Source organism: Lithobates pipiens, unplaced genomic scaffold (assembly GCF_037356315.1).
Source record: "Lithobates pipiens isolate NorthernLeopardFrog02 unplaced genomic scaffold, aLitPip1_a1.2 Scaffold_30, whole genome shotgun sequence".
Taxonomy (NCBI): domain Eukaryota; kingdom Metazoa; phylum Chordata; class Amphibia; order Anura; family Ranidae; genus Lithobates; species Lithobates pipiens.
The window spans coordinates 67,341,428-67,366,368 of NW_027507791.1; the positions used below are offsets into that span (position 1 = coordinate 67,341,428).

Genomic DNA, 24,941 nt, shown 5'->3' on the forward strand with positions numbered 1-24,941 from the left:
GGTATTCAATAAATACTCTTTTTTTTTAACAAATTATCCTTTTTCTGTATGTGAACAAATCCCATGCTCATTTATATTGGGATTTACCTACTATTATTACACACCTCATTCAAAGTCCCAACCTTTTTTCTTTTAAATGAATCAGGGATGGAGGCACATTTTATATGTGCCTCATTTAAAGTCCCAAACTTTCTCCTTTCTTTGAGTAAGTAGGGAAGCATTAACTTCCCTGCCAGGTTTTTTTTTTTTTTTTTTGCTGTCTATTATTGGAGACATTTTCTTTATTTTTCCTATTTCTGGAATTGGAAATTAAAGAAAATGTCTCCAATGATAACCAGACAGCAAAAAAACAGAAAAAGGAAAAAAAATGTTCTGGATGCAACAGGAATAAAAAAAAAAAAAAAGAGAGAAATTCAGGTTAATTCTTCCTAATGCCTCGTACACACGATTGGACTTTCCGACAACAAAACCGTGGATTTTTGTTTGAAGGTTGTTAGCTCCAACTTGTCTTGCATACTCACGGTCACACAAATGTTGGCCAACAATTACGAACGTGGGAACATCTTGACATACAAGACATATGACAAGCCGATAAAAAGGAAGTTCAATAGTCATGTGATATCATGCATGAACTTTTGTGTGTGGACTTGTATACACACACGATCGAAAAGTCAGACAACGTTTTGTTAATCAAAAGTCACAAAAAAATTAATAAAATAAATCACAAGTTTCACACTTCAATGTAGTGCTTAGTCATAGCTCTTCCAGCTCGTACTTGATTCCGAGCATGCGTGAATTTTTGTGCGCGGACTTGTGTACACACGATCGGGAAGTCCGACAACAAAGTTTTGTTGGTGGAAAATTTGAGAACCTGCTGGCCAACATTTGTTGGCAAAAAGTCCACCAACAAATGTTCGATGGAGCATACACACGGTCGGATTTCAGCCAACAAGCTCACATCCAACATTTCCCATCGGAAAGTCCGCCCGTGTGTACGCGGTATTAGACAGATTTCCCCATTTATTCTCACCACCCTAAAATTTAGGATGTTCCCTAATTTTCTAGGGGGACAATGGTCACTGGTACAAATAGAGGGCTGAATCTTCTCAATGGGGACAGACAGCAATACAAACTTTACAAAGTATCTAACTTTATCCAATAAAAAAAAAAAAAGAAAAGTTTTTCCTAGAGATAACCTCAAATCAAGACCTGGGGTTTTGATATGTATTCTGCCTTCTGACGAGTGGTTGTTTCATGCACATTACAGACATGCAATGACACTAAGCCTGCAATGGATGCACACAGCCTTCATTCCTGTTCGGAGTCTTTGTTTCATAATATTTTCACCAGTCACCGTAGTAGTGGGTTCACAGAGTGGTGCATATCAGTTGCATAAATATATTTATATCCTAAACACAGAAAGAACGACGTAATAGGGAAGTGGTAAGCCCGACCAGACAAAACACCAAGTCTGTATCAATATAAACACAATGAAATATTAATGATAGCTTCCATTTAATTTATATTACCAAAACTAGATGTGAAGCTGAGGTCATCGATTGTCTTCACGCCACATTATCCTGTGTATCCCAGCAGGGAGGGAATCAGAAAAGAACATTATAGTTCATGAACAACCCAGATCCTTCTCCACAATCTCAGTCTGGTCCCACTGGTGATCATCAGCAATCAGGCTTTGTCAGGTATAAAAATGGATTTCATTATTGAACATGCGCTGAAGACGTCTCTGAGTGCTTAACCTTTGACACCAGATTTTGACATACATGGGGGCAACTGATATTTGGTTGACGCCAATTCAACTGTGTGACGTGTGCTGTCTGCTATTAGAAATGTTGAATTATAAATGATGAGTATGTTGTTCCTAAGTGTGGCAGTCATGTTAGCAATCGCAAAAACAAAGAAAAAAAAATGGCAAAAAAAAAATGTAAAATGTATCTGAAGCCAAAATGTTTTTTTAAAAAGTGTTACTAAACCTACAACAGTAAAATCAGTCTGTATATGCAGTAAAGCATGCTTGTTATACTCACTGTGGTTACCACCCTCTACATTGTGTAAAAAGGCAGTTTGATCCTGTCTTCTCTGATCCTCCCCCTTTTCCACAGTCCCAATCCATCTCCTGATAGTACAGAGTATTGATAGAGACTTTTTTATTCTTTTTTGGGAGTGTGCATGTGATCAGCACAGGGCCAATCAGCACTGTTCAGACAGGGGGCCAGGGGTCCTGCTGCCTCATAGGACAGTCAAAGGAGACTAAAAACTCCTCCTACAAGCTTTAATCAGTGCTTGGCCAGACACTGATGGAAGTCTCAAGACTGCTAAAGGCCTCTTTAACATGGGACGGATCCGTGCTGATCTGCCACGTGAACATCCGCTTGCTCAGTGGGGATCGCACTGCGCAGGGACAGACCTGTGAGAGCGCCGCTCTCCCCTATGAGAGATCGGATGACAATGGACCGCAGAGTCCGTCATCACCCAATCCAATAACGGATGGAAAAGTAGGTTTTTCCTCCGTCACACTTTTTTTGGATCGGAGCGGGTCGGATGTCAGCGGACATTTCACAGCTGACATCCGACGCTCCATAGAGGTCTATGGAGCATCTGTTCAGGTCCGCCTAAAAAAACTGACAAAGAAAGCGAGAGTCCACAGCTCCAGTCCAATCCACCGACAGACTACCAACTCTCCAGACAGGTGGGGGTTCCAGGTGCAGGCTGATTGCACAAACCAAGTATACAGGAAACAAACAAAACTCTGGACAGCCACACTCCGGATTAGGTGAAAAATAAAAATGCCTTTATTTCTTCGAGTGAAAAAACTCCATATCACACGAAACATCCCAGCAAAGGGAAAAAAACATAAAACAAAATTTCTGACGCGTTTCACGCTAAAACCAGCGCTTACTCATAGCTAGCTTTTGTTAAAAATTAAAAACAAATATATACTATACAGGTGTCAACATGTGATGGTAAAATCAAAAGTGGAAAGCAGCGACAGCTGATGAACTATCATCATGAAGTCTCCACACATGTGTCTCCTGCACTTGATCATCACGTGACCAAGAGTGTAAAGGTGAGAAGAAAGGAAAAACTAAGAAAAAAGAAAGAAAAAAGAAGAAAAGAAAAGAAAAAGGGGAAAAAATGGGGAGGGGAAAGGGGCAGGAAAAGGGAAAGAGGAAAAAGAAACCCCTAAGCCCCTGTACACACGGTCGGAGATTTCCACAACCAAATCCGTCGGATTTTGCCCGTCGGATTTTGTTCGTCGGATCTTGTCCAAAACTGTTGCATACACACGGTCGGACAAAGTTGGCGAAAAATCCGATCTTTCAGAATGTGATGACGTACTTTCGTTACGATGGGACTACATTCAGGCTAGTAGCCAATAGCTTTGATGTAGGAATTTGATCTGAGCATGCGTGGCACTTGGTCCGATCAAAATTCTCTACACATGATCGGAGTATGTCTGACCGGCCCAGTTGGTCGGGAAATATTTCCAACATGTTGGAAAATTGGGTCGGACGGAGATTCGGACGGAATCTGTCCAATGCATACCACACACAGTCGGATTATCTGACGTCACGGTCCGATAAGACGCATTCCGACGGATTCTCCGACCGTGTGTACAAGGGTTTAGTCTAAATCAATTGTGTCAATATATGTGAAACATGATTGAATGAAACAATAAATATGAAACATGGATATGCAAATGTGTGTATGATAAAAAAAAAAAACTGACAGGCGGACCTGAGCGGATCGTTCGTGTGAAAGAGGCCATATACTGCTGATGAGAAAAGATATTTAGCAGTTTATATTTACTAAAATATTAGCATTTCTGTGTCCTATGTACTGTGGGAGACCAGATATAGTGAATGCAGGCTCCTAGGTTTAGTAACACTTTAAATAGAATGTGGAACTGTTAAAGCTGAACTCTACGTAGATAAAAAAAGACACACAATATTGCAGCTATGTTTTGCCACTATAGCAAGCTGCCTGCTGTGGAGGCAGGAAGCAGGGAGAGCCAGCGAGGGACCCGAAAAGAGCAGAATTGGGGCTGCTCTGTGCAAAATCACTGCACAGAGCACGTAAGTATGACATGTTTGTTATTTTTAAACAATTAGTATCATTACATTTATTTATGTTTTATTTCAAGCAGTGTAAGTATCTGAATTTGACCTGGTATCACATTCTGCCAGTGTCTGTACAGAATTTGAGCGTGATAAGAAATAGCAGCACAAGGAGCAGCCAATCATTTCATGTGCTGGCAAGAAATATGCTGTTAGAAGAAGGGAGAGAGCTCATCACAGTGCTACTTCTCCTTTCGCTGACCAGTGACAGCTTGAGGGGTCCTGAGTTCAGTGGAAGTGGATTGGATGATGCTGGCCATCAGACTGGGGACATCTGCAGATGACATTTCTGTATTGAAGGTAAATGCATACTAACCTAGTTATAGTCTGTTGAAAAAAAACACAAATCGATTATGTTTAACTGATAAGAAAACCTCCATAAACAGAACCCTATACCCACAGCTGATTCGGAGGAGGAATAAAAAATATATAAATGTATCGAGTACAGTTAAATTTGCTCCAACGGTTAAAAATCCTTTTTGATCCTATTAGGCAGCCTTTACTATATGGTGGCCTGCGGTGACCCAGACTGAGTGACAGTCCTATGCAGACCACCAATCAGCCAATCAGCAGTGCAGGTTCCCCTCCTCTGTTGAAAGCAACAGTGTAAAAAAAAAAAAAAAAGTAATTGAAGGTGCTCTTGTTCTCCCTGGACTAGCATGTAAACCACGACTGTCCCACACATATGAGGTATTACCACGAACATCAGATCATGGACAGTAATTCTAGCACCTGACCTCCTCTGTAGATATAAAGTGATAACCAACCTGTAAAGGTTTTTAAAATGTCCCCTATGGATACTAAAATATATGTTGTTTGTCGCAATTGTGCGGGCGTGCGCAATTTTAAAGTGTGACATGTTTGGTATCTAAAGGGAGAGAACAGAATTGGGACTTTAAATGAAGCACACATCAGTAAAAGAATAAGTCAAGTGACTATAATATTTATTTTATAAAGTCCATGATAATACTCTTGCTAGCATGTATGGGCTGTTGTGATAAATGGCCCTATAGTTATTACTTATTCAATGATATATTGGTTAATGCATCCCGCTTGTACTGCATCCGTGGGCCCTTGACAGCGGTTCGGGTTTCGCTGATCTGACCGTTATTGCTGGCCTCCACGTACGCGGTGTGCTATGCGGATTTCCTCCCCTCTCCCCGCCTTCTGGTCATGTGGAGGGGGCGGACACTTGGTCCCTTTTTCACCGACGTCATGCTATATGTGCCGGGCACTAGGCGTCCTCGTGGCGCTCTGGTGCCGTCGGATTGTCAATCTTCCGCAATCACACTGGGGAGATGGATCGGTGCTAATCGCCAGACGGCTGAGCCGCCCAGGTGAAGGCAGTCCTACTCTCCAGTGGTGTATTCGCCAGCGTGGCGCCGGTGTTTGGGACCAGGATGGTTCTCCATTGTGGGCTCTTCACAGGTTGGGCTACACACATCTCCCTCTTCCTCCCTGTACGATCACTCACTCTTACGATATTTAGCTCACTCACCAATCATTTTAGTTTCGTTTTTTTCTCGTTTACACCCTTTTTCTTTTCATGTTATTGTGGTCACTGTCTTTAGCTAAGTTGTTAGTTCACTCATGTTTTTCCCTTTTTTAATTTTAATTTTATTTATTTTTATTTTATTTCATTTCTATTTTTATTTATTTATTTTATTTTTTTATTTTATTTTATTTATTTTTTTGCCCCCCCCCCCCTTTTCTTGCCCCTTTGTCACTTCACCTTACTAATTTCCCATACACACATATTTTACATAAAGACAGATCCTTATCTGGTCTGTTACACATAGATTCCTCACATAGATATTTGCATCTATTTCACAGGCATTGCATCTACCCACCCTGGAAGTGCCTATGTTGGTGGTTACCTTTCCCGCGGGCTGCCTCGGTGCCTGGTGGCTATGCACTGCGGCTCTTTGTGTGGACCCAGATGCTGTTTTACTGGCCCGCTGATGCAGACGTGAGTTGGACGCCCAGCCTTGAAATTAATTATAATAATCAAATGACTTTGTCAATTTTTATCTAATAATTCAATTCATCCTTTTTTTTTTATATATATAATTTGCAGAATTATTCCATGATGCATGCTCCTGATGAGCGGTTGGAATACCGCGAAACGCGTAGAGCCTTTAGCCATTATCCTTTATCTCAACCATGGAATATCAAGATTTATATGATCCTCTCCGTTTTATAATTCATTATTTAGGCATTGTTAATCTATTTTTTAATCTATTATTCACTTACCATAGTTATCCTGGCCATTTTGGGTTCAACCACAGTAGGATACGTTTATACATGCATTTACTGCTTTTTGTGTTTTATGTGAATGTGTATTGGATTGTAATTTACCGTGTAATATTAGTCCATGATTTATTGTGTGGAGGCTGTATGCCCAGAGCATTTTAGAGGTTGATGCCCAAAATGTTTATATAACATATCATGGACTTTATAAAATAAATATTATAGTCACTTGACTTATTCTTTTACTGATGTGTGCTTCATTTAAAGTCCCAATTCTGTTCTCTCCCTTTACATATTATTGATAGGGATGGAGGCAGGCATTCCTTTAGTGCCAGCCTCATTTAAAGTCCCGAAAACTTTTTCTTTTTGATTATGTTTGGTATCTATTTATTTGGCATAACATAAAAATTGGGTTATGTAATGTGTTTTTTTGCATTCAAATTTTAAAAAGTGTATTTTTCCCAAAACCCACCAAGTTATTCTTGAGGGCAGTGATGGCGAACCTCTGCATTTCCCATGATGCTCATGGACTCTGCAGTGTAGTGGAGCATCATGGGAAATTTAGTTCCAAAACATCTGGAGTGCCAAGGTTCGCCATCACTGCTCTAGGAGCACTTACCTACCGCCCATCGTCATATGATGTCCGCAGATGGGATCTTCCATCCTGGGTGAGCGTCAGGACATTCTTGGTAGACTTGCGCACAACGGAAAATTTCATTTAGTTTCGGTTCGTTGTCATTCGGACATTCAGATGCATCCGAATGTCTGAAAGATGCAAAATTCGGCTGAATTTCGATTCATTACGAAACGAATTGCACAAGCCTAGTTCTTGGCTTCCTGACAGCATAGCTATTAGCCGGCTTGCCAGTGCATCACCACTGTGTGTGCCTGGTGGCTGTGATGTCTGCCGGACACTCGTGACCGATCATTACAGAGGAGGATCGTGGATCTTTGTGCGCAGAATCACATATATATGTAGCGCCGGCTCCTGAAGAGCACGCACTATGTGTTTTTTTCTATTTAAAATTCCTAAAGCCACAGTTGGGTTTTAGGGTCAATTATACCAAATTATGGTTTCAGTACCAGTCTAGCTGGATTGCACTGGGTTCTGTTTGGTCACAGGTGTCGCTGTCACCACTGGCAAGTGTGAGAACGCAGTTTAGCTAGGTGCATTGAGTGCCATTCTTTCTCGGAACCAGCCCAGTGGGAGTGCCATCTTGCTGTGCATTCTGGGAGAGAGTACTTAAGGTACTGAAATCACATGCTTCTGGGTTCCGGTCCAGAAGATCTTTCTGTCTGTTTGGTCCTGGTCCTCCTTACCAGCCCCCATGGCCTGGGGTGCAGATCCATCCAATTCCGAGTCTCGAGGCTGGCTAGCCTGAGGCAAAGTAACTGGAAAGAGGATTCAAAGGTGGCCCGGTGCCGTCTCATCTGTGGAGAAGCCCAGCAACTGGAGAAGCACCCATGGGAGGACTCTTTCGGGAGAAGGCCACGCATAAGGCTGGCTTCTCAGAAAGAGCCTGGCAGCTCAGTTGAAAGACACCAAGTGAATCCACACTCATACGGTATCGCTGGACTGGCTGCGTGATACTGGTACCGTATGATAGCTCTCTAAATTTATCTACATCCTTCAGTTACATTCAAGTCTGTGGCAGAGACTTTATTCACAAGTGTTCTACATCCAAGTCTGTGGCAGAGGCTTTGCTTTACTCAAACATTTTATTTGCTGCTAGGCCTAATGAGAGGCGGTCTATCTGGTAGCTGTGGGAATCCAGTTGTGAGTGGCCATTCTCTGGATTTCTATAGGGAGAGTTTTGCAGTTCCAAGAGTACCTGGACTTCCTACCCAACCCTCTACCCTTCATTGAGAGACTGTTCTGTCTACTTGTTTTCAAATAAATATCCAAAAAGTGGATCCAGTGTCAGTTCCTGCAGTGCTTCGGGCCATCTACCTCGGGAAACCCCTAGACGTACATGAGGTCAAGAAGGTAACGTAAGCCCAATTAAACCAGCTGCTCCTTCGGGGGGGGGGGGGGCAGTGCTACATATATATTGTGATATTGGGTGTTTCGCTCAAGTGGATAGATGCATTTTGGTGCAGGGAGTCCACATCAGACAGGCATTTATAGTTAAGGGCCTGGTAGCCCACGTTTATTAAAGGGAAAAAACAAAACAAAAATCCATCCAGGAATCCCATGCAGGGGTCCAAGCTTTAATTAAATATACAAAATCCAAATGAAAATGCTAGCCCACCTGGCTACTCTTCAACAGTGCTGCTATAGGTACTTGCCCCTCAAACGAGCTGCTTGGATGCCCAGTCTTAGGCTCCTTTTTCGCACACAGCTTCAAGCCCTGCAATGCACACAGCTTTGAGCTTCTTAATGTAGAGACACTTACTAGCAGCCACTGCTCCAACTCCACCTTCCTTCCCCTTCTGCTCTCACCAGCCCCTCATTATATGGGCTGTGTGCACCTGGGCACACACCCTGCTGGCTATCCACAAGACCCGGACACAGGGTTGGAGATCCCTTACCACCCAAGACTCTGAAGGCTTTCCAAACTACAGCGCCCCTTAGGCCCCTTTCACACTGGGGCATTTTTCAGGCGCTTTAGCATTAAAAAAAAGCGACGGTAAAGCACTTGAAAGAAGCCTCATCTGCAATCCCAATGTGAAAGCCCAAGTGCTTTAAGAACCATTTCACACTGCCAGTGCCCGCAAAAATGCCTGTAAAGCGCCGCTTAAACTAGCGGCGCTTTACCAGTGTTTTTGGGGCGCTTTTAACCCCTGCTAGTGGCCAAATAAAGGGTTAAAAGCGCTGCTACCAAAAGCACTTTGCATGCGCTTTTCAGGCATTTTGCAGGCACTTCCCATTGATTTCAATGGGAAGGGGCACTTCATAAGCAGTGTATTTACCGCTCCAAAAGCGCTGCAAAGAATCTGCTTGCAGGACTTTTTTTGACGCCTTGCCAGCGCAACGCCTCAGTGTGAAAGCCCTCGGGCTTTCACATTGAGATTGCAGTTGCGGCTTCTTTCAGGTTCTTTACAGGCGCTTTTTTTGAAGCTAAAGCGCCTGGAAAACTCCACAGTGTGAAAGGTATCTCAGTGTGAAAGCAGTCAGGCTTTCACATTGGGATTGCAGATGAGGCTTCTTTCAAGCGCCTTTAGTCGCTTTTTTTTTTTAACGCTAAAGCACCTGAAAAACGCCCCAGTGTGAAAAACCTACGCTCTGTAGCTCTGCGCTCAGCCGATATGCAGACTCTGTGTCCACTTTAACCCTATTTTCATAGGGACAGAGACTCGCTCTGCCACAATATATACGTGATTCTGCGACCCTGGGTATCGGGCACGAGTGCGCACCACCGGTGGCTTGCTCCTGCTGTGATTTTACATAGCTGGAGCTGATCGAGCCCAGCGGACCCAATGCCTGCTGGTCATTTGATACACTGACAAAGTATGGATCCTTTGTTTCTGTAAAGCAGGGGCACCGATCCATGCCCTCCACTAGTAAAAGCACCTCCCCCACTACACTCAAACACCAGCTAGGCACACAGTTAAAGGAGTTGTAAACCCTCATTTAAAAAGAAAAAAGAAACATGCCATACCTACCTCCACTGTGCAGTTAGTTTTGCACAGAGTGGTCTGGATCCTCGACTTCTGGGGTCCCCCGGCGGCACTGGTGGCTCCTCCCTGCATCGAGTGTCCACATTGAAGAAGGTTCTCCTAAGGTGGACACCCATGCGGGCACGCTCCCAAGTCCTGCATCTGTGTACATTCACACAGAATGCAGGCATCGGCCACACCCCCTGGCAGCCACATCATTGGATTTGACTGACAAATGGCTGCTCTGCCATCAATCTATCCAATCAGAGAGGAAGAGCGCGTCTCAGCCGAGGGAACGAACGTGATCAACTGAGTTAAACGGGGGGGGGGTGTCAGTGTAATTTGTTTTTTCACCCTAATGCATAGGATGTTGAAAAAAACACGGGGGTTTACAACCCCTTTAACCCTTGGATCGCCCATGATGTTAACCCCTTTTCAGCCAGTGTCATTAGTACAGTGACAGTGCATATTTTTAGCACCGATCACTGTATTAGTATCACTTGTCCCCAAAAAAAGTGTCAAGTGTCAGTTATTTTCTGATTTGTCTGCCACAAGTTGCTGATCACCACCATAACTAGTAAATAAATAAAATCTGTAATCTATCCCATAGTTTGTAGATGCTATTACTTATGCATAAACCAATCAATATATGCTTATTGGGATTTTTTTTTTTTACCAAAAATATGTAGCAGAATACACATCGGTTTAAATTGATGAGGAAATTCGATTTTTTACATTTTTTATTGGATATTTATTATAGCAGAAAGTAAGAAATATTGTTTTTTTTTTTTTATTGGTGGTTGTTTTCTGTTTAGACCCCTTTCACACTATAAATAGGACCTGCAAAGCGCCTCTCCTCTCACTCCAGTGTCAAATCCTGAGGGCTTTCACACCGGAGCGGTGCGCTGGCAGGGCGCTAAAAAAAGTCCTGCCAGCAGCATCTTTAAGCTGCTGTAGGAGCCATAAATTCAGCGCTCCTGAAGCTTCCCTCCCTATGGAGATCCTTGGGCAGCGCCGCCGAAGCGCTGCTGTAGCGGTGCTTTTAACCCCTTTTTTGCCCGTTACAGGGTGTTAAAAGTGCCTCCTAGGTGCTGAAAAGCACTGCAAAAACTATGGTAAAAATAGCAGAGCTTTGCTGCTGACGCCCGGGTACTACCAGTGTGAAAGTGCTCTTAAAGTGCAAAAGACTAAACCTGCAGAGGTGATCAAATAGCAGTAAAAGAAAGCTCTGTTTGTGGGGAAAAGGGGACGTACATTTTATTCAGGTACAGCGCTGCATGATTGAGCAATTATCTGGTAAAAATAGCGCAGTGCCGTATAGAAAAAATGTGGAAGAAAAGAAGGTGATATAATACGTTTTATTTGAGGTTTCACCAGTAAAAAAAAAGCAACGCGTTTCGGGGGACAGAGGACTCCCCCTTCATCAGGGATGCTAATAGAAGTAATTACGGAATGATCCACATGGCACATTAATCGGATGTCCAAGCTGCTGGCTGTGTGGTCAGAGACAAAAAAATGGCCTGGTCATGAGGGGGGGTACATTTTCTGGAGCTGAAATGGTAAATATAAAATATTGTGTGTGGGGGGGGGAATAGTTTGTTTTTTCAAGCCACCAGCATGAGTGTCACTTACAGGGAGAGCAATGCAAACTCCGTGCGGATGTGTCCCCCGCCCGTGTGCGTTGTATGGTAGTGTGGGAAGAAGTGTCAGCTCTGTGCGGGAAAGCCTGTGAGTCCGGGCAGGTAGAGGTGTGTGCTGTGTGCGGGATAGGAGGAGGTGGGCGTAGTTTGAGTGACGGTTGCCAGGACGACGGCCGGTCTTGCACGGCGCAGGCCCCGCCCCCAGTCCCCCAATGGTGCTCCCAGCTCCGGGACGTTGCTGGCAGAGTTTTGCAGTAGTGGAGAAGTCACGTTGTTCTCCGTTTACACTTAGAGGAAAAAAAAAAAACACACACAGAGGGAAGGAGAGGAGCTCCTAATGATCGCTGCGTGGCCGATGGAAACCTGATCGGACGGAGGGGAGGACTTTTTTTTTTTTTCTCTTTCCTAAACAGAAGGGGGGCGAGGGGAGAAAATGTCTTCCCCTTCCAACGGGATAGAGATCAAGCAGGAGGATGTGTTCTCCATGGAGGCCGGGGCAGGAGAGGAGGACGAGGAGGCGGTGAAGGGTGACGGCTCCCCGCCGTACACTCTGGCCTTCTCTCCGGAGCACGTCGCCTGTGTGTGCGAGGCTCTGCAGCAAGGCGGCGACCTGGACAGGCTGGCCCGCTTCTTGTGGTCTCTTCCCCACAGCGAGCTGCTACGTGGCAACGAGAGCATCCTGAAAGCCCGGGCTCTGGTGGCCTTCCACCAGGGCCGCTACCAGGAGCTCTTCTCCGTCCTAGAGAGCCACAACTTCTCGCCCGGCAACCACGCCGCCCTCCAGGACCTGTGGTACAAGGCGCGCTACAACGAGGCGGAGCGGGCCCGGGGCCGAGCGCTGGGGGCGGTGGACAAGTACCGGCTCCGCAGGAAGTTCCCCCTTCCCCGTACTATATGGGACGGAGAGGAGACCGTCTACTGCTTCAAGGAGAAGAGCCGCAACGCCCTCAAAGAGCTCTACAAACACAACCGATACCCATCGCCCGCCGCCAAGAGGAACCTCGCCAAGATCACCGGCCTCTCCCTCACCCAGGTCAGCAATTGGTTCAAGAACCGGAGGCAGCGGGACCGCAACCCCTCCGAGGCGCACTCCAAGAGGTCAGTACTCATCTCCGCTCCTATACTTCCCCCCCCCCCCACTCCGAGAGATCAGTACTCATCTCCTCCCCCCCCGTACTCATCTCTACTCCGTACTCCTATCTTTACCTTGCACTCCAAGAGGTCAGTACTCATCTCCGCTCCTATACTCCCCCCCGCACTCCGAGAGATCAGTACTCATCTCCCCCCCCCCCGTACTCATCTCTACTCCGTACTCCTATCTTTACCTTGCACTCCAAGAGGTCAGTATCCCCCCCCCTAATCATCTCCACTCCGTACTACTCCTATCCTTACTCTGCACTCCAAGAGGCCAGTACTCATCTCCCCCCCCAATACTCACACACCCCCCCCCCCAATACTCACCCCCCCCCCCAATACTCACACCCCCCCCAATACTCACCCCCCCCATACTCATCTCCGCTCCGTACTACTTCTATCCTTACCCTGCACTCCGAGAGGTCAGTACTCCTCTTCCCCCCCCCCCCCCCCCCCCCCCCCCCATACTCATCTCCGTACTCCATACTACTCCTATCCTTACTCTGCACTCCAAGAGGTCAGTACTCGTCTCCATACTCCTCTCCACTCCTATCCTTCCCCCTGCACTCCGAGAGGTCAGTACTCGTTTCCTCACCCAATACTCATCTCTATTCTATACTACTCCTATCCTTACCCTGCACTCCGAGAGGTCAGTAACTCGTCTTTGTACTCATCACCACTCCTATCCTTCCCCCTCCCCACACTCCGAAAGGTCAGTACTCCTCTCTACTCCTATCCTTCCCCTGCACTCCAAGAGGTCAGTACCCATACTCCTCTCCACTCCTATCCTCCCCCCCCCACACTCCAAGAGGTCAGTACCCCTCTCCACTCATATCTCCCCCCCCCCCACACTCCAAGAGGTCAGTACCCCTCTCCACTCATATCTCCCCCCCCCCCACACTCCGAGGTCAGTACTCCTCTCCACTCCAATCCTCCCCCCCCCCCCACTCCGAGAGGACAGTACTCCTATCCTTCTCCCCCCCCCCCCCCGCACTCCGAGAGGTCAGTACTCCTCTCCACTCCTACCCCCCCCCCCCCGCACTCCGAGAGGTCAGTACTCCTCTCCACTCCTATCATCCTTCCCCCCCCCCCCCCCCCCGCAGTCCGAAAGGTCAGTACTCCCCTCCTATCCCCCCCCCGCATTCCGAGAGGTCAGTACTCCCCTCCTATTCCCCCCCCCCCCCCCGCATTCCGAGAGGTCAGTACTCCTCTCCACTCCTGTCCCGTCCCCCCTGCACTCCGAGAGGTCAGTACTCCTCTCCAATCCTATCCCCCCCCCCCCCCCCGAGAGGTCAGTACTCCTCTCCACTCCTATTTTCCCCACTGCACTCCAAAGTGGTCAGTACTCCTCTCCATACTCATCTCCACTCCTATCCATCCCCACACTCCAAGAGGTCAGTACTTGTCTCCACACTCCTCTCTTTCCCCTGCACTCCAAGAGGTCAGTACTCATCTCCACTCCTATCCTTCCCCTGCACTCCAAGAGGTCAGTACTCCTCTCCACTCCATACTACTTCTCTCCTTCCCCTGCACTCCAAGAGGTGAGCTACCTACTACATCTCTGTACTCCTCCTCACTCCATACACTTCTCCCCCACTCTTCTCCTTCCGCTACACTCCAAGAGGTGAGCTACCTACCTTGGACTACATATTTCTCTTCTTCTCTCCCTGTGCTTCAAGAGGCAAGCTACCTACCCCTTCCCCCATACTCCCCCCTCTCCTACCCTCCACCATACCCCCCACCTTCCCCTGCACTCCTCTCTCCCGCTCTGCTGTACTCTTCTACTACCCCTACACTCAGAGCTACCTAGCCTGCACTATTCATTATTCCCCCAGACTCCCTCCTTCCCCAGACTCCTCTCTACCCCATACTACTCTCCTTCCTCTGTACTCCTCTATACTCCTTCCCCCACTCTGCTGCACTCCTCTCCTTCCCCTGTACTCCAAGAGGTGAGCTACCTGGCACTCTTCTCCTTTCCCTAGACTTTTCTGTACGCCTATTGACACCCATCACCCTCTCACTCCCCTGATCTCCTCTTCCTTCCATACTTCTCTCCTGGTCTTCCCTTTACCCCTCTCCTCCCCAGTCGTCCTCTATACTTCTCTCCTCTTTTCCCCATACTCTACTCCTCCTCCAATGTGCTGCAATATGGTGGTGGGACCCCACTGTCCGTAGATGAAGCCGGTGTCCAGGCATGGGGTGTGATGGTGACAGAGTCAATCATTGACTGGGATCCTGGAGGAGAAGCATGGCGAGGAGCGAGGAGCCGCCTGCATGTGTTTTGAAACCTGATTCTGGCCTGGCTGGGCTCGGCTTTCATTGAAATGTTAAAGAGACGAAGGACTCCTTGTGTGCCGGCCTCAGCCTCCTCTGCATGCCTCTTCCTGCCGGGCACTCTTCTCCACTGGCAACTAGATGTGGATTTCCGTCACTCTGGGATTGGATTTATGAGAACTTTGTTTGGGTAGATGGAGGTGGCCCTTTTCTTTTAACTGTCTCCCGGGACACACTTACCTCCGCTTAAATCAGTGATGGGGCATTATTCCTCCCACTGACACTGATAGGGCAGCTATCCACTGACACCAACGATGGGGCACTATGCCTTCCACTGACACCAACGATGGGGCACTATGCCTTCCACTGACACCAACGATGGGGCACTATGCCTTCCACTGACACCAACGATGGGGCACTATGCCTTCCACTGACACCAACGATGGGGCACTATGCCTTCCACTGTCACCAACGATGGGGCACTATGCCTTCCACTGTCACCAACGATGGGGCACTATGCCTTCCACTGTCACCAACGATGGGGCACTATGCCTTCCACTGTCACCAACGATGGGGCACTATGCCTTCCACTGTCACCAACGATGGGGCACTATGCCTTCCACTGTCACCAACGATGGGGCACTATGCCTTCCACTGTCACCAACGATGGGGCACTATGCCTTCCACTGTCACCAACGATGGGGCACTATGCCTTCCACTGTCACCAACGATGGGGCACTATGCCCCCCACTGTCACCAACGATGGGGCACTATGCCCCCCACTGTCACCAACGATGGGGCACTATGCCCCCCCACTGTCACCAACGATGGGGCACTATGCCCCCCCACTGTCACCAACGATGGGGCACTATGCCCCCCACTGTCACCAACGATGGGGCACTATGCCCCCCACTGTCACCAACGATGGGGCACTATGCCTTCCACTGACAGGGGGGGCACTGTTCCTTTCCCCTAACTCCAATATGGGGGGAGGCGGCACTGTTCCTTCTGCTAACCCCGATATTGGGGGGGCACTGTTCCTTCTAACTCTGATATTGGGGGGGGGGGGTCCACTGTTCCTTCTGCTAACCACCCAATATTGGGGGTGGGGGGGCACTGCTCCTTCTGCTAACCACCCAATATTGGGGGTGGGGGGGCACTGCTCCTTCTGCTAACCACCCAATATTGGGGGTGGGGGGGCACTGCTCCTTCTGCTAACCACCCAATATTGGGGGTGGGGGGGCACTGCTCCTTCCGCTAACCCCTATATTGGGGCACTGTTCTTCCCACTGGCACTAATGATGGGGCACTATTCACAAACGCCAATATCCCACCTATTGACATCTGTGCTGTGGCACCTTTTCTCCCATTGACACCAACGATGGGGGGTAATTTCTCCCACAGACCAGCCTCCCCTTTTTTTTTCCTGCATGATGTTTGTATTGCACTGCTGAAGAATAGGTCACTTTAGCTGAGAAGAGCGACAGATTTGCTGCTTAGATGGATCAGGCCGTGCCCTCCAGCAGCCGGAGGGGGGTTGGGATCTGAGATTGCAGAGTGTTAGAACAGATGTGAGTTTGTTCCCTCAGCTGCCAGTCCTGCAGGAATGGCACTTCATGTCTGAAGTCCAGAAGGATTTAAATATATCTAAAGCCAACAATGGTGTGGGCAATAGTTAAAACCCACCTTTTTTTTTTTTCCTAGTTTCCTAAGAGAATTTTCCTTCACTTCCTGTCCTGCTGACACAATAGGAAGTGGTGAAGAGCCTCTCAAACGGTCGTCACCAGAATAAATGTCGTCATTGGAAGGTTTTAGACCCCCTTCACGCTGAGGCGCTTTCACGCTAAAAAAAAGCGACTGAAAAGCTCACGAAAACCTATTTTTATTAAAATCAATGAATGCTTTCACACTGGGGCAGTGCGCTGGCAGGGCGGTGAAAAAACCGCCACTCTCCATTGAAAAGTGCTCAGTGTTTTACTGGCAGTTTACACTAAGCCTCAGCGAGAATCTCTATTCCTGTTCTGGTGACATTATGATGATTTGGGGTTCACCGAGGTCTGCAGTGTGTCCTTAGAAGGCATCCAAGAGAATAACTGGTGTGACTTCCTCGAGATGCGGGATTGGATTTGAAGGGGGTGTTTTTTTAGCAGTTACAACACCGATAACCCTCCTCTTCAGGTGTAATGTAACTGTAATGTCTGCCCTCATGTTGTAAAGCGCTGCACAAACTGTTGGCGCTATATAAAACCTGTATTAATACCAGCACCCCTGCCGATTTTCCAATCGGTTCTCGGCTGCTACCACCGCCATTCGTGGTAAGGGAAACCTTTCTACTTCACAGCCAGTTCCCTACGGCTAGCGCTTTCTAACTGGCCCGGCGGCAGAGGAAGGAAGAGGGGGCGCAAACTTTCCAGGGACATCGCCACAGCGCAGTCTTCCGGAAGTGGGGACAGGTACTTGCCCAAAACAGGTACCTGTTCCCTCCCCCCTGAAAGGTGCCAATTGGCACTGGAGGGGGAGGCAGCAGATAAACAGAGCTTCCACTTTTGGGTGGCACCCCGCTTTAATGTAGGGGATGTATTAAAGTGATATTAAAGGTTCTGCGTTTTATTTTTTAATAACATGTTATACTTACCTGCTGTGTGGAATGGTTTTGCCCAGAGCAGCCTGTATCCTCTTCTCAGGTCCCCCCGCCAGCACTTGTGGCCCTTGCCTAGTGCCCCCATAGCAAGCAGCTTGCTATGGAGGCACCCGAGCAGACTTGCTCTATTGTGTCCGTTCACACATGGAGTGTGGCTTTGCCCTGCCCCCACTCTCTCCTCATTTGGCTCACTAGATGTAATTGACAGTAGCAGGAACCAATGGCTACTGCTACTGTCTCAGCCAATGAGAAGCGAAAGCAGCTGCGATGGAACAGATTGCTGGATCGAGATGGGGCTTGGGTAAGTATTCACTTCACACAGAAGTTTTTTTTCTTACCTTCTTGCTTACAATGCATGAAGGTAAAAAAAAAAAAAGACTCTTTACAACCACTTTAAGGTAAGAACCACTCTAAAATGCTGCATTCTGGGATGTGTGACATGGGCATCACAAGATGTAGTGAGGGCAATCCCATGTCATCTAGTAGGTTCACCTAGTAGGCAAATATTATATAAAAAAATACTTTTTTTTGCTGGATTTGTGTACATTTGTGGTTTTTGTATTGTACTGCTGAAGAACATGGCATTTTAGCCGTGAAAAGTGTCCGATTTTCTGCTTAGGTGGATCGGGCAATCCCCTCCAGCAGGCAGAGGGGGGGGTGGTTGGGATCTGCTGGGATCTGAGATTGCAGAGGAGAGTGTTAGAACAGATGCAAGTTTGTTCCCTCAGCTGCTAGTCCTGCAGGAATGGCACTTGATGTACATGTCAGAAATCCGAAAGGTTTTTTTTTTGTTTAATAAACTGACCATATACATTACAATCTAATTGTGTGGTTTCCTATAAGCTGGAGCTACATAGGAGGTTCTCAGTAGGTCAGTTGTGATGCGAGCATCATTGGAGAATAAATCCCTAGGTGTAAGAAATGGCTACTAAGGCCCCTTTACGTGTCAGTTTTTCAGGGTGACCTGATCGCAACCTCCATTCTCTTCTATGGTCTGCTGACAATCACCACCATCCGATCCTGTCTGCCAGAAACAGACATATGGAGGTCCTATTCCCCATCCGTCTGGCGCATGGCATCAGATGGAAATGGGCAGGGGGGTCCATTCTATCCAATTGCCCCATAGAGGGGAGCAGGACTGTGTTGGACACAGATCTGTCATTTGCTATGCTCGGCAGCGAGGTCCCCCCACTGAGCAATCGGGTTCCCGCTTTACAAAGGCACCGGTGTGAAAGGGGCCTTATAGAGTGAGTTACACAAATTTTATAGCAATCGTGGGAGATTTATCTGGTATCATATGCTACTTGTGACACTTAGTTTATTTCCTACATGTCCGTGTGTTCCATCTATTTAGTGATCAGTTGCTACTTTTAGCAATTTTAGTACCCCCCCGAGATAGTTGCTAATTCCTGTGAATCTCTAGCACAGGGGTGTCAAACTCCATACAATTGCGTGCCATATTGGCATTGATTACCCTCAAAGCCCCAGGGTTGCCACCTCATCCCTTTAAACCTGGACACATATGAATTGCACAGGTTCTGAGGCTAATTTATTGCAGAGAAGGCAACAAGTGAGTTTAATTACCATCTTAATCAGCCACAGAACCCGTGTAATTAATATGTGTTTGGGTTTAAAGGGATGAGGTGGCAACTCTACCCCCCTTACATCAGTCAAGATCTGGAAGGAGGTGCAGGAGAGGTGTGAGAGCCTCATGCAATGGCCTGGTGGAGCTGAATGGTACTTTAGAAGCTTCAACAAAGCTCAGCAAATACTGTCAAAGCTTGCTGTTCACACTACTCTTCTACAAGCTGAAGGCCATGTAAAACAGGCCATAGAAGCGCTATCAGCTGCTCTCCTGAACTGTAAAGCACCTGTGTGATTAAGCTCTGATGTAAGTAGCTGTGTTTTAGCATGGACTATTTCCAGATTGGTGATTCAGCAGTTATAGCTTCATTGATTCAGAGCAAGTGTATGTATGTTGTCATATGAATCGGAGGGAAAGGCTGCTTTCACCAGAGCCTTATCACACAGGTGCCTATGGCAGATACCATCTCTTCTTGTCATGTTTGACTTGAAGGACTTCTTGTAGATTAGCTGCTCTTTCATTGTGTGTGGGTGCAAGGTCCAGGGCCACATTGCTCAGGGATTTTGCGGCTTTGCAGGGGGTTGGTAGTTGTCTTCAGGCAGAAAATCACTTATCTCTACAGGTTTCTGACTGGTTTGGCCTGCCAGGTGGAGGTGACAGGTTCCTCCAGCGGAAGGCTAGGCCCATCCCAGATCTTCTTTTTTTTTTTTTTTTTTTTTCCACCACCCATTTACTGAACTTTATAAAGAGAACTTGCCCACAGGCATTTTTTTTCTCGAAAGGCGGAGAATGTATACTGCTTGCTGTGAAGCATTGCAGGCGTGTGCACAAAGGGCCAAGGGATGAGTCTGACATATAAGTAATTATGGTTTATGATCATATTTATCTTCACGAGACTCATGGCACAATGAATACCTTTTTGGAGGCTCATGATTTAAGGAAATGCTAAGAGCGGTGATATGCAGCAACCGTTAGCCATAAAGATTTCATCCATCGCTAGACAGAAACAGTGCAATGAAAGAATTCTAATAGGTTGCTATGGCTTAATGAGCTTTGCATACTGTATTTTCTCTTCCTCTAAAGATAAAATAAAACATTTGCATGTATTACATATTTGGCTTGAAACCTTCAAACCTTTGCAGCCGCGATTAGTGCATCATGGGTGCAATGCACAGGCTTCTGCGTCCTCTACCCTCCAACCCCTGCTAGAGCAGGGGTTTTCAAACTTTTCGGTATGAGGGACATGTTGTATAGTTTATACATTTTTTTTCTGCCTGGAAAAAAAATAAAAAAGTCAGGCCTCTTGCACAGTGCAGCTTGAAAAAGCTCAGTACAGATTTTTCTTTTATACTGAGCTAAAATACAGCCCATTAATTGTAATGCACCTATGCACACAGGCGTGTAAACAAGCACTGCATTGTTCAGTAAAAACTAAAAAAGATTTACACCTCGTGCGCACAAATGCCAATTTGCATATTGTGCAGAATGAGAACGCGAGAATAAACTTGTACGAAAATGCGCAGACGCATATATGTGAAAATGCACATAAATATGCGCAAATATGTACAAAAGAATGTGCCTGAAATATCTGGAAAAAGTAGATGCTTAAACAGGCCTATCATTCACAAGATGCCTATATGATCAAATTTGAAATGAATAGGTTTCACTTTGAGGGTTTTTTTTTTATTTGTTTAGCTTAATTTTAGAACAATATGAAAAACATAATTAAAACAAAGCAAAATAATTTCAATTAAACTTGAGCCCACCAGGTGGGTCGCATTTGCCCCAAAGGCCACAGGCAACACAGGGCTCTGTACAAAGGGAAAGATCTGTTTCTTATCTCTCATAGATAGAAAGAGATTGGCTATGCGATGTTAGTACAGCGCTCTCCCCTGCTGAGCTGTTTTGTTCTGACAGGGGGGCAGACCCCACCAGAACACACTGATCAGCACTCTCCGTCATTGGCTGAGATCACGTATCGGGATTCGGCATGCACATCCGACAGAACCCAGACAAACTGGCTGGCATACACATGGGCCGAATGTCGGCAGTTTTTTTTTGGACTGGCCGATGTCTTCTGACATTTGGCCAGTGTGTACGGGGCTTTAGGCACACATTTACCCCTTGAACACCCCTAGATGGTAGCCCCTTCCCAGCCACTGTCGTTGGTACAGTGACTGTGTATAGTGTTGGCACTGATCACTGTATTAATGTCACTGGTGATATCAGCGGCAGTTAGTTTTAGTTTGCCCGCCGCACTATCACAGTCCTGTTATAAGTTGCTGATCACCGCCATTAATAGTGTGTAAAATATACCATAGTTTCATGAAAACCAATCAATATATACTTATTGGGATTTTTTTTTATTTTTTTTTTATCAAAGGCATGTAGCAGAATACATTTTTGCCAAAATAAAAATATATTTGTTTTGTAGCAGAAAGTAAAAAATATTAATTATCCCCCCCCCCCCCCAAGACTTTTTTTGTTTTAGATCTCAAAAAATAAACCCAGTGGTGATCAAATATCACCAAAAGAAAGCTCTTTTTGTATGAAAAAAATTATATAAATTTTAATTTTGTACAGCATTACATGATCAAGCAGTTACCAGTTAGACCAGTTTCACACTGCGACCGCGTTGGTGCTAAAGCGTTGCTCGTTTTAGCTGCTAGCAGGATGCTTTTAACCCCAAAGTAGGGGTTGAAAACTCCCATTTTGTGGTGTTTTAAGGCACTTTGAAATCGCTGCCCATTCATTCCAATAAGGGCCGTTTTGGGAGTGCTGTATACACCGCTCCCAACCTGCCCCAAAGATGCTGCTTGCAGGGTTGTGTTTTTTTTTTTTTTTCCTTCCCCTGTCCCGCAAGCGCACCGCCCCTATTTCCAGCGATAAAGCAGCACAGTGCTAAATGGCAAAAACGGTCTTATCCTCAAGGGGATAAAACCTTTCTGGAGGTCCTCTTTAAATTTCAATGTGCTCTGCCGACGACAATCATTTTTGTACAAATAAGGATTCCCTATCCTGGTGTGTTGGTGTGCATAAATTACGCAAATTGTGATATTCATAATAGGGATGCACCGATACCTGTTTTAAGAGCGAGTAGGAGTATCGATACTCGCCGATACCTATTACAGGTACCGTGCAAAACGATTTGAGTCCATCCAAAATGAATGGGCTCAAATCTCACTGCAGGGATTTGTGATTTGAACAGGAATGTCTGAATCGCTTGTGGTTTCCCGCACTGCTCCTGTGTGCACCAAGGCTTGTCATAGTGACTTCAGCCTGGGTTCACACAGGAACAGTGCGGGATACCGCTCAAATCGCACCGCAAAGGTGTTGGTTTTTGGAATTGTATCTCGTGCAACCCTGGTTAATTAGGCCCAAGAAAGGGTTTTTTACTCCCATGAAGTAATATTACTTGGCTTGTGAGCTAGCCAAAAAAAAAAAAAAAACACTGGATCACCAGGCGAAAAGTAGAAAAAAAAAAAAAAATAAATAAAACTAATACAGCCACCTGAAATTTTTTCCTGAAAATTAGAATTTTTGTGCAAAAAAAAAAAAAGATATCGCAGATCTAATTGTTATTGTTGCAAGTGCACTAATATATCTCCAGTCACCTCTAGTATATATCTACTTGTCCTATTTCGTTGCTCGAGACGTCTTTACTTTGTTTAGAAAAAGGTGAAGGAAAGGGGAGCGAATATTGAGTAGAAAAGAGGATGGATGGGGGTTGTGCAGGCTGTGTTGGTCCAGCCACTTCCTTTTGGGTCCTCGCATGCCTACGCATGCAGACACTGATGCAGACATATTTGTTATGGATTAAACCTTTACAGCTTGTAAAATATTCATGAGCTTTTAAATGTGCAGCTCTCTGCGTTATGACAAGGCTGCATATTGGAAATAGCTACATTCAATAGAATCTCCTGAAACGTTTGCTGTTTTGCAAAAAGAATGTGGCTTTTCTTTTTGCTTTTTTTTGTTTTTTTTTCTTGCAAAGAGCAATGAGTCTACTGTTAGATCAGAGCTTGTGGGGGGAGGGCTGCTTGATGGATGGGCAAACGCAGACAGGTAACATTCTTGGGTCCTCTAAACGACTGCTTCCTGGTTCACGTCTTTCCTCCCCCACCTCACTGAAGCTCCTCTCACTCCCCCACACATTCACACCTTGGGGACATTCCAGCCTCCACCCTCCAGGCCCTTCGTAAATTGTAGGCCTGTCAACTCAGGAAGTGTCCAGTTAAGGCAGAAACTTGTGCTTCTTACTCCAGCAGTCTCCAGATCATTACACAAAGAAAGTTGTTTTCTGGGAATGGGAGATCCGTTTATTGATAACGGAGAAAATACAAAATCCACTCAGGTAACCAAACCCATAAACTCTTATGGTTCACGAGTTTGGTTAATATTTATTCAAAGATTTTCTAAATATACATTTCCTTTTTGTGTAAAGAGTTTTTAGCTTTGTGAATAAGTAGTTAAAGGGAAATGATCAGACTTCAATGTATTTAAAGTGGAACTTCACTGTCTCAGGATCCATTCGCACTTGTGCAACTTGTCATGCAACTTCAGACATCAAAGGTGTGTGACAAGTCTTCCAATGATAACCATTCACATATGTGCGACTTAAAGTTGCAGCAACTTCAAAGTGGTTCATGCACTACTTTGGTCTGACTTTCATGTAACTTGTGTGCCATAAACTTTAATGTTATCCCTCAAAAGGTGCATAAAAGTTGTACCTGAATGTTATACAATGCAACAGTTGTCCTTTATGACTAGTCAAAGTCCTATCCAATTGCGCCCATCCAAACGTTTCATCAAAGTTGCACTCCAAAGTCATTGCAACTTTGGAGTCATACAAGCGTGAATGAAGCATCAATCAACATTATTTTTAATCCTTAAAGTGGCTGTAAACCGCTGAAAAAGTAGAAAAAAAAAAAAAAAACCTGCAAGACCAAGGCATAATGTGCTAGAATGCATTGCATACTAGCACATTATGAAATACTCACCTTAGAACAAAGCCCTCTCAGCGGCACCCGGTCACCGCTGAGTAGGTTGACATCTTCACCCGTCCTTTTCTCTGTGATGGAACGAGCACTGTGAATGGCCGGAGTTGCGATGACATTACTTATGCGGGCGGGAGCCCTCAGTTCTGGCACGATATGCCGGACCTTCAGAGCATACGCTGACGTCGGCGGCTCTATGCAGAGTGAATATCTCCTAAACTGTGCACGTTTAGGAGATATTCATCTTGCATACAGGTAAGCCTTATTATAGGTTTACCTGTAGGTAAAAATAACAAAGCAGGGTTTACAACTGCTTTAACCACTTTCAGACCGGACCAATTTGCTGGTCAAAGACCAGACCACTTTTTGCGATCCGGCACTGCGTCGCTTTAACTGACAATTGCGCGGTCGTGCGACGTGGCTCCCAAACAAAATTGACGTCCTTTTTTTTTCCCACAAATAGAGCTTTCTTTTGGTGGTATTTGATCACCCCTGCGGTTTCTATTTTTTGCGCTATAAACAAAAATAGAGCGACAATTTTGAAAAAAAGCATTATTTTTTACTTTTTGTTATAATAAATATCCCCCAAAAATATATAAAAAAAACATTTTTTTCCCTCAGTTTAGGCCGATACGTATTCTTCTACATATTTTTGGTAAAAAAAATCACAAAAAGCGATTATTG

General features: G+C 45.9%; 1 protein-coding gene across 2 annotated transcripts in view; it reads left to right on the plus strand.

Moving 5' to 3' along the window:
* Nucleotides 1–11,824: 11,824 nt before the first annotated feature.
* LOC143942944 (homeobox protein SIX4-like) overlaps nt 11,825–24,941 on the plus strand; it is a 66,571-nt gene continuing 53,454 nt past the window's right edge. Inside the window, exon 1 of one of the 2 annotated variants that reach the window (XM_077464381.1) lies at nt 11,825–12,724. In XM_077464381.1, the coding sequence (XP_077320507.1) occupies nt 12,060–12,724 (665 nt within the window). In that variant the 5' untranslated portion in view covers nt 11,825–12,059. The remainder of the gene's footprint in view (nt 12,725–24,941) is intronic. The other variant, XM_077464380.1, reaches the window with a different exon arrangement.